At 41.5% G+C, this 12,193-nt stretch overlaps 1 protein-coding gene across 2 annotated transcripts in view; it reads left to right on the top strand.

Moving 5' to 3' along the window:
- LOC308397668 (MAM domain-containing glycosylphosphatidylinositol anchor protein 2) overlaps positions 1-12,193 on the top strand; it is a 198,237-nt gene that overhangs the window by 77,386 nt on the left and 108,658 nt on the right. For both annotated transcript variants that reach the window (XM_080883706.1, XM_080883705.1), the window contains exon 3: positions 7,666-7,840. In XM_080883706.1, coding sequence (XP_080739832.1) covers positions 7,666-7,840 — 175 coding nt within the window. The remainder of the gene's footprint in view (positions 1-7,665; positions 7,841-12,193) is intronic.

Genomic DNA, 12,193 nt, shown 5'->3' with positions numbered 1-12,193 from the left:
AAAGTTCCACATTTTAATTGAGCTGAGTTTCTCTATCTTTCAAGACCAATGCAGGGGAAAATAATCAGTACTTGCAAAGGTTGTACTTTTTTGTGTCCTGTCTTGATACTTTACAAGTGTGCAAGTTCAGACAGACAACCAGTGCGAACAGTTCTTTATGTGTGTGTGAGTTTGCTTTCTGTGTCTTTTGTATGTACTTCTCTGTGATACTAGCAGATATTTTCTATACATATTTCCATGTTTAACTCTTACATGATTTACTGTATATCATATAAATGATCTTGTTTTTTATGATGATAGGTATGATACATACAGTAAATTATTAATATATATAAAATACGTAGCTTATAACAGGTGAATAAATTGAAATTATGCATTAATACAGTTAGTTTCCCTGGCTACTATAATCTCTTGACTGGACTCTGTAATCTTGTCAACTGTCTACAGTACTTTATATTAACCAAAACATCATAACCATAGAGTATAGCAAGACATTTTTCTATAACTTGTTTTACTTTACTAAATTATATAGGGTAGGCCTGAAAGAAAGACAAAAATCACATTTTGTTTTTTTCTCAGACTTCAGAATTCATATAACATTATTTAAAAAATATTGGTAGGCACAGTTTACTTGCAAGTTAGCACTGATAAGTCAGATATGCCCTCTATATCTATACCAAGATCTCAGTTGCACAGGCCCAGGAACGGGTCAATGTCTTTAGGCCTCTGACAAATGCATATTTCCAGCAGTTGTCAGAGGCTGCTAGAAGTCAAAGGTAAAATTGATTGCTGAGAGGATGTTGCACCAAACTGCAGCTTTGGCTGCTACCAGAAACTTGCTAGCTACCAAGTGGTAGCAAAACTTAAAACGCTGACACAAAAACAGGAAACGGAGAACAGTTTCCTTCTTTTTTTTTTTTTTTTTTTAAATGACATCAGAAACAGCAGTATGCGACATTACGTGATGGCAGAGCTTCAGTTCATCCTTTGTCATTTTTTTTTTTTTTTTTTTTTTTTTTTTTTTTAATAAATAGGACAGGGGGAATGAATGAGAGAAAGAGGGGGAGAGAAAGAAAGAAAACCAAAGGGGAGAAGAGACGGTGAGAAGGGGGGGGAAGAGAGAGAAAAAAAAAAAGAACTCCTGGGTCACCTGTATGGAGGAAAAAAAAAAAAAAACAAACAAAAAAAACAAACAGAGGAGACAGCAAACAACAAAGAGTAACATAATAATAGAGAAAACAAAGCACCATCACAATAAACTAGCTAGTCATAGATATCAGTATTTACTAAATAATAAACGATATTGTGCAGCACGCAAGATAGACAGCGCACAGTGTGCTTTGAGGCAGCAGCCAAGAAAGCTTTAGTCCGCGTCTGTGAATACCCATGTGTGCATACCTGTGTGGATCAGCATGCTTGCATTCCAAAGGTTTCTCCATGTAATGATCTGCTAGGGAGTGTGGGGGGGCCACAGCCCCGTCCTCCAGGGTGTGAAGCGGGTATGGAGGAGATCAAAACTCCAGACATCCAGAGGCCCCCAGAACACAAGAGACCATGGAAGACCAACAGAGGGGCAGCCGCGCCACTGTTCCAGTAAGAGCTGAGGAGAGTCCCAGATGAGGGCTCGCCCAGCAGCCACGGAGCAGAAGTCAGGGGGGGTTGCAGTGACGCGCCCGTGAGCTCCGCCGGCCCCCAGCTGTGCCTGAGTGACCGAGCCCCAGGCCGGGAGGCCGGGGGCACCCCACCTCCAAAGGGGCCCGAGCGAGCCCCAGGCCCCAGGCCCCGACAAGCGGCCGCCAAGGAGTGAGCCGGTGTGTACCCGGACGCCCACCCCCAGACACAAAGAACCACCAACACACCGACAGTTTCCTTCAAAGTAAAACTGATGGCTCACCGCTGCAGCCAACACATTTCAAGAGGTGCAGCTTTTCCTTTCAAGGCAAATGTTCGGCATTTCCAGTTTGCATTTTTCAAACCAGTTGGTTTCTCCGATGCTAACTTTGGGTGACCAAAGCAATCCTTCCATATAGCAGCTTGAATCAAGGATGATGATATCACATAGACTCATGGCACATCTCTAGCATAGTAAAATCCTCAATTAGTTCTGCAATAGCAAATCACAAAATTGCCTTTTTCAATGTTAATGTTCAGATTGCAGTCTCTTTCTTTGACTTTGACTGGTGCTGGGTTAATGCATACACTGAGGGGTGCTGTGCCAAGTATAGCGCCACAAAGGACCAACTGCAGAGTAAATGGGTCCGTGGTTGGCTATTTTGCCACCGTTAATTCTTCACATGTCTATCAATATGCACACTTCTTAAATTACAGAGACACCCCTATAGGCCTTCTCACTGGTGGGAGTCTCTGGATTGTGTCCAAACAGGCAGCATCCTCCTTGTAGCCGTTCTCCTTGTCAGCCCTGTGCCTATCCGCCCACCCACCTCAGAAAGAAAAACAAGGGCTTTCTAATAATAAAGTCATACATGCATCCAGCCAATACAGGCACACATACAAACACACTTGTAGCAGCAGCAAGACTTCTCTGCCTTTCCATTTAATTGTCAAATAAATATATGTTCCTGTCAGTCAACTCCACACCATATGTGTTTTTTCATTGCTGACTTGTGGGTTAGGCATTTCAAGGTGTTACCCTGGGCTATGCAGAAAGGCTGGGACTATTTGTATCTGGAGGGATCAGGGACCAATTAAATCTAATTCTGTGGGATGTATAGTACAGATGTCGCTAGAAGGATTTTCAGATCTTAGCTCTATGAGGAAAAGAATAAGACATTTCTCAACACTAAAATATGCTCTGTTGTCTCATACTGTTTCAAATACTACTTGAAACGGCCTAATATACTGGTTATAAGCAACATCTGATGCTTTGGTCATAATAACGTCTTATGTTCGGGTATATTCAACAGCTTATGATTCAGAAATTGCAAATAAGCAGTGCCCTGTTTTGCACCAAACAATGCCCCATCTAATAAACCTCTTGACTATGAGGGGAAAACCCTCGCTCAGTACAGTCACAGACATCTCAGGGTGTGATCATGAAGGTCAGCCAGCAAAATTCGCCCCCTTAGTGATGTTGCTGACTTTTCTGTCTTTAGCTACAAGTGGCTTGGCTGTCCTCCAAAGCGTGTCTTTTGTCCCGGTTCCTTTCCCTCACCCACAGCCGATCACAGCAGATGGCTGCCCCTCCCTGAGCCTGGTTCTGCCGGAGGTTTCTGCTTGTTAAAAGGGAGTTTTTCCTTCCCACTGTCGCCAAGGGGGGACATAAGAGGTTGTTGATTGTTGGGGTTTTAGGATCTGTTGTTGTTGTTGTTATTTGACTCTAAATAAATACATTTAAATTGAATTGGCTGTTTAACTAAATATTTTACTAAAACTGTAATTCAAAGAGTGCACACAATTTGACATCTTCAAGTTAATGATTTATAGAAAATTTAAAAAGATAAGAATCATGAAATCTGGTGAGTCTAGAAGTCCTGAAATTTATATTTTTGCATCTTTACCAAATTTATAAAAAAGGATGACAAATATCAAATGGCTTGAAAAAATCCTCATTGATGCAGTGCCTCCTCTGCTACAGGACTAACATCTCTGTGTATTGCAGCAGTCCATTAATCATTTGCTCAAGGAAAAGAACTTAATTGGTTTTAGTTTGGTAAGAAGTCATTTATTAAGCGATATTAACAAACAGCTGGCTAAAGCTTTTAATTGCAAAGATGTGCAGTTGTTCAGTGTTTTGAAGAATGTAAAACATATTTATATGTAAATCTAATGTAAAAAATGTCCTCTGGGTTTCTATGAAACTGTACACATTTTTTTAATATTTTCTTACATTTTACAAATTATTTTTTTAGAGAATTGCACATCGATAGATGACTCAAAGCTGGAAAGAAAAATAGATTTGTTCATTCCTTTTTAAAAAACAGTGTTTCATAAGTCTTATTTGCTTCCTTAATCATATTATTTGTCTTTCTTTGACTGTTTGGGTGTTTTTGACTCTGTCAGACCACCACATAAATATAAACAGCTTTTCCTGTTCATACTTTCATGGTCACTGTTCTCCAGATCTATTCATTGTCTTTGATGCTATGAACAGACATCAAAGAGTCCCTGATGATGAAGCCATCTGCCCCCATCTCCTCTGCCCTGGCCTCCATCCATTATGTCCACAGTACTTTGTTTGAGTACCAAGCTCCAATAGCCAGCAAAACCACATCGCAAACACCTTTTTTTGTGTGTGTTTCAATTATTGGCCAGCCAGATTCGACTCACAGCACCACGGGTCAGCAAGTACAAATAAGCTGACCTCAGGCCCTAGGATATTTCGCTTTATACAGACCGCTTGGAGTATGTGATCTGTTTTGGATGCTCCCATGACAGTTAGCCTACAGTGCCAGTGTCTTTAGCAGATGGTGCTTTTTTTGAGCATGATGTAACCTTCTATTTTTCCACTGTTTGCCATACAAACTGCAGTATCAAAAGGGGATCTGTCTGATAGCTTTCCCTTAATCTGCACCCTATCCAACCCACCTATAGTCTTAAAAGTGAATTTAATAGCACCAGTCAAGCATACACTATGCAGTTCAACAAACAAAAAGCAGATGTAGTTTCATTTTCGTGTATGTCACTGTCTTGTGCTTGTCCTCTTTGATTCAGGTTCTGACATCAAAACTGTCACTGCGATGCGTTTCATACAGTATGATCATCCAATTTTTATGAAGGCCAGTATTTTCTAATATAGACCTGCTGTGTAAGTGCACTCTCAATTTGTAGACCCCCTGCTGCTTTTTCTGATCACTTGATTGTCATGCTCAGCCACACTTGTCTGCACCACTGTGCAGCGCGGACCAATGTCACTGTCTAAAAGAAAAGATGGCTGGCAATTAGAAACTAGTCTCGAGTTCGGTAGAGGGAAACGTCACAGCAGGCAATATGGCAGATTCACCAAAGATGCGTGCTCCAGCATATGATCACTGCATAACAACAGACACTGGGTGCATTTTAATTAGCTCGTGCTGTGACATCTCAGCATGTGTGGTCTCAGACACTGCTGGGATATTCAGTTGGATATTAATCTATACAAGCTTCTGCTTTCCATGTAAGCAAATACTGTAATTCCTGCTAGGGTTGTCTGATTTAAGGAAAACAAAAAAAGCGTTATTATTGTGTTTGACTTCGCTTTGTCATGGTGCTTTCACAAAATGTGAAATAAAGCAGTTTTTTTAATCAGAAGGCACAGACAGGAATAATATTCTGCTAGAATACTGTTACTAGCTGGTACACCACGGGTAGTTTGGCACATTCCCTTCTGTATACTTGTAGGTACTTTACGAGTTTTGTTTGACATAGTCCTTGAAGAGAACAGAAAAAAAAACCCAGCTAGGCTTTCAGTGGGCTGGGAGGAACAATTATCATATTGCTCAAATCTGCCAGCGCCTCTCAGATCAAGAGTATTTGCATTGCACTGAGGAGAGTGAAGAGGGTCAAACTGTTCTCACCGGGTATACTTCAGGACGCCCCTTGTGGGCAGAGGTAAAAAAGTCAGAAGAGTGCCGGAATGAAAATAGCCTGAGGGTACAGAAGGAGTTGAAAGCTCACCAATAATGTGGTCTGCTGCAATTTCCCTTTTTTGAAAATATAAAGAGTTATTTGAATACCCACTTCTTAGTGTCACTCTAACAATGCATTTATTGATACTGCATTTTCTGAAAACTCAAAGCTCTTTACACAAAAGCCAAAGAAAATGACTGGGGGTATAAGCTGGGTGAATATTGAATTCTGCTGAGGTCGCCGTAAGCCAGCTCGCTTTGTATTTGCATGAGGGAATCCAGAGCACTGTAGTGACACAGTATTCAGAAAATCTGCTCCCATCTAATTTATGCTCATAAGTTATTTAACTTTAGCGCTTGTTGTGCTGAACTCATGATGTCCCTAACTGTTAGAACAGGGCCCCAGATTTTCCGACGGTGTGGCTTTTGCATCTATCAGCTGCTGAGTTTGGGCTTTTTCATCAAGTGCTTTCTCTCAGTGTCTCTCAATGCATTTTAAACAGGCCAAGTGGAGCCTTTTGTATGCCGGGTGCTAATTTAGAGGCTTTTATTTTTAATGGTAGTATGGCCTCTGTGTAAAGGGATGGTATATAAGCACAGTCTGACAGCAGAATCTTTTTTTCTTTTCGGGGGAAGAGGTTGTTGAAAAGAATTAGTAACTTACACACACTCTCTGTATATGAATTTTAAAGGTATCTAATTTATTTCTACCTCTCTGAAAAGTAACACCTCAAGCAAGACAGAGAATCTGAAACTGATAAGCTTCAATTTTTTGCTTCATGTCATCCTCTACCCCCAAGGTCCAAAAACGCCTCTGAAATAGGTTAACATTATCAGGTTTTGGGCCACCCACCCTTCCCTTTCCTTTCTCGTATCTGTTTGGAAAATGACCAAACTTCATACTGTCGTAACCTTGGGATGGAGTCGTCATGGTTAAAACCCTACAGCTAGAGCAGCGCTGCAGCAATCTCTGTGATAGCACCCAATCCCTATCCCTGCATGCAATGATATCCCTGTTCCATCTGATGCTATCGCTGCAAAATGGGATGTTATCAGTATCCAAGATGATGCTATCACCATACAGTGTGGAGATATTGGATTCTAATTCATAGCCTCCCCTGCCTAGACAGAGATATGTAAGGCTCTGCAGGCAAAGCCAGTCCATCTGTAGCTTACTTAGGATGAGGGATTGAATGGCGCTTTATGCTTCACGGTTCTGGTTGTGTGGCCCCCGGGCCAGAGTTGTCACAGTACCTGTTCATGCTGTATGCTTTAATGAGGACAGGAGAGGGAGATGATGGAGAGTCAATTACAACCTCATGTTGGAGAGTAACACTATTTCACCTTTCATTACACCTCAATGCCATGGGCTAACTGGGTCTCATCAGTTCGTGAAAGGTACTCATACTGAGAAGGCCATGCTGAGGTCAGTCTTGTGTGGAACAGAGGAAAGTGAGTTAGATGAAGATTTTAGGTACCAAATCAACACTGTGCGCTTCACAAAAGAACCTTTCAGCTGCTTCGAGAAGGAATGTTCCCGCATAAAATGAATGCAGGATCATGTGAAAAACAGAGTGGCAAACATGCAGGTCATCATAGCTGTCCGGAGAATTTGATTTACATCATCTGCAGGGAGAGCAAGGGCAGCAGATACAGACAGACCTTCATTTCTATTTTCTATTTTACTTATTTTTATAGATGTTGTTTGGTAATTTGTTTTTAAATATTATATATTATGTCTACTGCACAGACCACATTGATTAGATTTGAAGATCAATATTGCTCAGATATTCAATTCAATTTTATTTATATGGCACCAAATCACAACAAAGGTCGCCTCAAGGCGCTTAAAATCTATTCTATTCATCTATCTATTCATAAAACATGGATTCGGACAGTGGAGGGATTATGCTTAGTCTTGAGATTGCAACAGCTTCAGAGTTTTTACCAAGTCTGTTTTACCTGCCCTTTTTTGTTTATGTTGGCTGTGGTATTTATTCTATACTTACACTGTATATTAGCTTCTTAACTGAGTCTGTTCTGTGTCTCTTCTGTCAAGTCGTTGAAACGCGTAGTAATTTTCACTGTTTCTTCTTTGTAGATACGGTGGACAAAGACAGCTGGTAGTGTGTCAGATCGTTTCCAGGACTCCAGCGTCTTCAACGAAACGTTGCACATCGCAAAGATCCAGAGGACCCAGGGAGGCCGCTACTACTGCAAGGCTGAGAACGGCCTTGGATCTCCTGCCATCAAGTCCATTAGGGTGGACGTCTACTGTAAGTGTGATGAATTTGAGTCAGCACAGACCATTTTCATTTTCCAACATTGCCCAAAAACAATTGCCCATTGTTGCTTTACAGTAATAAGGTTGTGGTTGTTTTGTTCACGGACTTTGTATTTTTTCTTGTGAGTTTAGCCTCTTTCTGTGTGTGTGTTTTTGTGTGTGGTTGTTATTATGTTTTTCTTCCTGGTTTCAAAGAAGTCCAAGTGCGGCAGACTGCAAATGGTAAATTGCCCAGAGGTGTGACTATCAGAGACTGTATCTGTGTTACCTTGCTAAGGATTGACCAATAGACCCTTATTCTTCCATCTACACTGAACAAAAATATAAACGCAACACCTTTGTTACTGCTCCCATTCCCCATGGGATGGACGTAGAGACCTAAAATTCATTCCAGATACACAATATAACCATCCCTCCCAAACAGTGGTCACAAATCAGTCCAAATGTGTGGTAGTGGGCACATCTGCTATATTGAGATAATCCATCCCACCTCACAGGTGTGCCACATCAGGATGCTGATCTGACATCATGAGTAGTGCACAGGTGTACCTCAGACTGCCCACAACAAAAGGCCACCCTGGAATGTGCAGTTTTTTTGCGCTATTGGGGGTCTGAGGACCCAGAACCGGTCAGTATCTGGTGTGACCACCATTTGCCTCATGCAGTGCAACACATCGTCGCATGGAGTCTATCAGATTGTCAATTGTGGCCTGTGGAATGTTGGTCCACTCCACTTCAATGGCTGTGCGAGGTTGTTGGATATTCGTGGGAACTGGTACACGCTGTCGTATACGCCGGTCAAGCACATCCCGAACATGCTCAATGGGTGACATGTCCGGTGAGTATGCTGGCCATGCAAGAACTGGGACATTCTCAGCTGCCATCTGCCCTGAACAATGTGAACCATGATTCATCCGTGAAGCGCACACCTCTCCAACGTGCCAGACGCCATCGAATGTGAGCATTTGCCCACACAAGTCTGTTACGGCGACGAGCTGGAGTCAGGTCAAGACCCCGATGAGGACGACGGGCATGCAGTTGAGCGTCCCTGAGACGGTTTCTGACAGTTTGTGCAGAAATTGTTTGGTTGTGCAAACCAATTGTTCCAGCAGCTGTCTGGGTGGCTGGTCTCAGACGATCTTGGAGGTGAACCTGCTGGATGTGGAGGTCCTGGGCTGGTGTGGTTACACGAGGTCTGCGGTTGTGAGGCCGGTTGGATGTGCTGCCATATTCTCTGAAACGCTTGTGGAGACGGCTTATGGTTGAGAAATGAACATTCAATGCACGGGCGACAGATCTGGTTGACATTCCTGCTGTCAGCATGCCAATTGCACGCTCCCTCATTGCTTGTGGCATCTGTGGCATTTTGCTGTGAGACAAAACTGCACATTCCAGGGTGGCCTTTTATTGTGGGCAGTCTGAGGTACACCTGTGCACTACTCATGATGTCAGATCAGCATCCTGATGTGGCACACCTGTGAGGTGGGATGGATTATCTCAATATAGCAGATGTGCCCACTACCACACATTTGGACTGATTTGTGACCACTGTTTGGGAGGGATGGTTATATTGTGTATCTGGAATGAATTTTAGGTCTCTACGTCCATCCCATGGGGAATGGGAGCAGTAACAAAGGTGTTGCGTTTATATTTTTGTTCAGTGTAATTCTATTTTGGCAAGATTCCAGACAGCCATGACCCTGAAAATGTTTCTGTTCACAGTCCTGATTTTGCAGCAATGCCAGCCTCGTAGTGGTGTAGTAAAACATACAACTAAAGAACCTTTTGCTTGCCTGGAACAGCATATATGTATGCTTTAGAATTGAATCAGTTTATTATCCTGCAAAGAAATTAGAATGTAAAATGAAACAGGTGTTGCAGTATTAATTTATAAGGCAAAATGTTAACACAGACAGCTGGTGAACAGATGAAACGATACAAAGATGCATAGCCCAAAAATAGCAATGTTCCATATTTCTGTTGTGAATAAAAAGTAGTTATTATGATGTAGTGCATAAGAACAGAACTTCTTCTTCCTCTCCTGAGAATGTTACTTAGATGTAAAGTCAGTCATTGTACATGCAGATTCTTTATTTTAAAAGCAGCTGCATGACAAATGCGAAAAGTTCATTAGCATTCATTAAGCAAACATAACAAACTTAACTTTATTGCTTTTATTGATTTGTCAGTGATTATCCTATTTCACTTCATGATGAGGAATAGCAGTCACTGCCCTCCATCAGACACCCTCCAGCCTACTTATTTGTGCAAAGATAGCCAAATCTGGACTTAATGTTCAATAAGAAATCTGTAGTCATGCCATAATTAAGAGCTTGTCTTACTGTTTGAGCTTCATGAAATTCTACTGAGATACATTTAAAATGACTTGCTTAGTGCCTTTGAAAGATCTCCAAGCTGCCTCACTGATTTCAGCAGCTCTCAGTCCCTTCCTCTCCTTTTTATATGCCAGACTGCAAGGAAAAAAATGTTGTATCTTTGAAAATAAATGACCCCAGTGTCCTTAATTTGTTTCCAAATATCATTTTCAATCACAGAGGAAAGAAAAAGGTAGTGATGCTCTTGATTAGTTTCCAGCAACACCTACAATAATTCCAGGCACTTTTTCACAAGTTAGGATTTATACTCCTGCAGTTCCCTGCATTGATGCCAGTGATTTGAGGCAGTATATTTACAGTAAAAATTCTTTTTTTTATGTGTCAACATTATACGAGTGCTTGATTTAATTTGCGTTAGCAGGGAACATTTCATTGAAAATGACTTCATAGCTACTTGATTATGTCTTTTTTGTGCTGTGCTTTACAGAGTAGCCTTCTTGTAGTCTGCCTCATGACTTTAGAAAAGCTCAGGCTGGCATGCACTGGTAAAACATTGGGATGTTAACAATGCATACATTTGCCATAGTTCGGTTAGTAAAACAGTTTGAAAATCATTTGTGATAAATAATCCTGACCAAGTTTGTTTATAACATTGGAACTGACTTTTATTGTGAAGTACAAAGTAATTGGCATTTCTAAGCACTCAGTCTCAAGGACACATAATGCCCTTCATTGCAGTTTGTTGTTCCATACAGTGCAGAAAACCTCTTATCCCCTAAAAAACAAAACAAAACAAAACCCTAGCACAGTAGCAACAAGAGTCACCCAAGAAGGAAAATCCTAACTTGTCTACAAATGCTCAGCATTTACTCCCCATTCTGTTGTGATTGTTGAATAAGTGTAATACATGTCAGAATGAGAGCATGATAGCCTTCAAAGTAAGAGTTGTGCATTATCGCTACAACCAACGCAGCCAAGTCAAACGATGCAGCTTTTACTTTGAAGGCAAATCCTCTCTTTTAACAGTTTTGCTACCACTTGGCAAGCAGTTTGCGGGTGATCGCAGACATATCAAGTCGATGTCTTCCATGCAAACTACTGGCAACAGCAGCAACCTACTAGCTACCAAAGCAATCACAAGGAGGTTTGTGGTGCAGCACTGTATACCTATTTGCAGCCAATTCCATGCTAGCAACTCCTGTCAACCTACCTACAGCAACCAACTTGCCAACCAATTGCAGAATACACACTTTTCCCTAGTAACCAGTGTTTCCCAGGGTGGTCACTGACTGGTCTGTAGGTCTGCATGAACGAGGCTGTTGGAATCAGTTTCACAGTGACTGCCAGAAACAAGCATCAAACACTCACAACCAGTTGAGGAATACACTCTAGGACAGTCTTTCATGTCCCAAATGGAGCCAAATGTTCCTCAATGCTATTGGTATTAAATAGTGTCTCATAATTTTCTGTTGATTAACAGTTACCCTCAGAAAACAATGTTAATGATGAATATACATTTTTATGGTAATACCGCGTGTCTAAAACAGTTTCACTGATGCTCTCCATTTAGCGTGCATGCTCTGAGGCCCCAAATCCACAAAAAGTGTTGCTCATTTTTCAACTTATGAAAGAAGCATAATTTCTTCGAAGTATGCATGACTGAACAATGAATAAATGAGGCACCATCTTGTGTGATCCAGTTCCCCTTTATATACCCTCTCTTTCTCTCTCCCTCTCTGTGCTTTCTTCTCATGTCCCCCACATAAATACAGAGTACATTGTTAACTTGCTCTCCTTTTCACTCTTCTTTCATGTCTCTGTCTTATTCCCTTTCAGCATGTGGGCTACATTCTTGTACTTGTTTATTTGGACTGACACTGGCAAAAGTTGTGGAATTGAAACTTGTTTAGAAAGCTTGTGGAAGGGCTTAGTGGTGCAGGAGGATGGGGCTGAATGCATCTCAGCTGCTGACAGTTAGAACCGTGTTCCTTCTGTGTACTATTTCACCT

This window comes from Rhamphochromis sp. 'chilingali', assembly GCF_963969265.1.
Source record: "Rhamphochromis sp. 'chilingali' genome assembly, chromosome: 5".
NCBI classification, from domain to species: Eukaryota; Metazoa; Chordata; class Actinopteri; order Cichliformes; family Cichlidae; genus Rhamphochromis; species Rhamphochromis sp. 'chilingali'.
The sequence above is the reverse complement of the archived record's forward strand: the minus strand, read 5'-3'. Positions and strand labels throughout refer to the sequence as shown.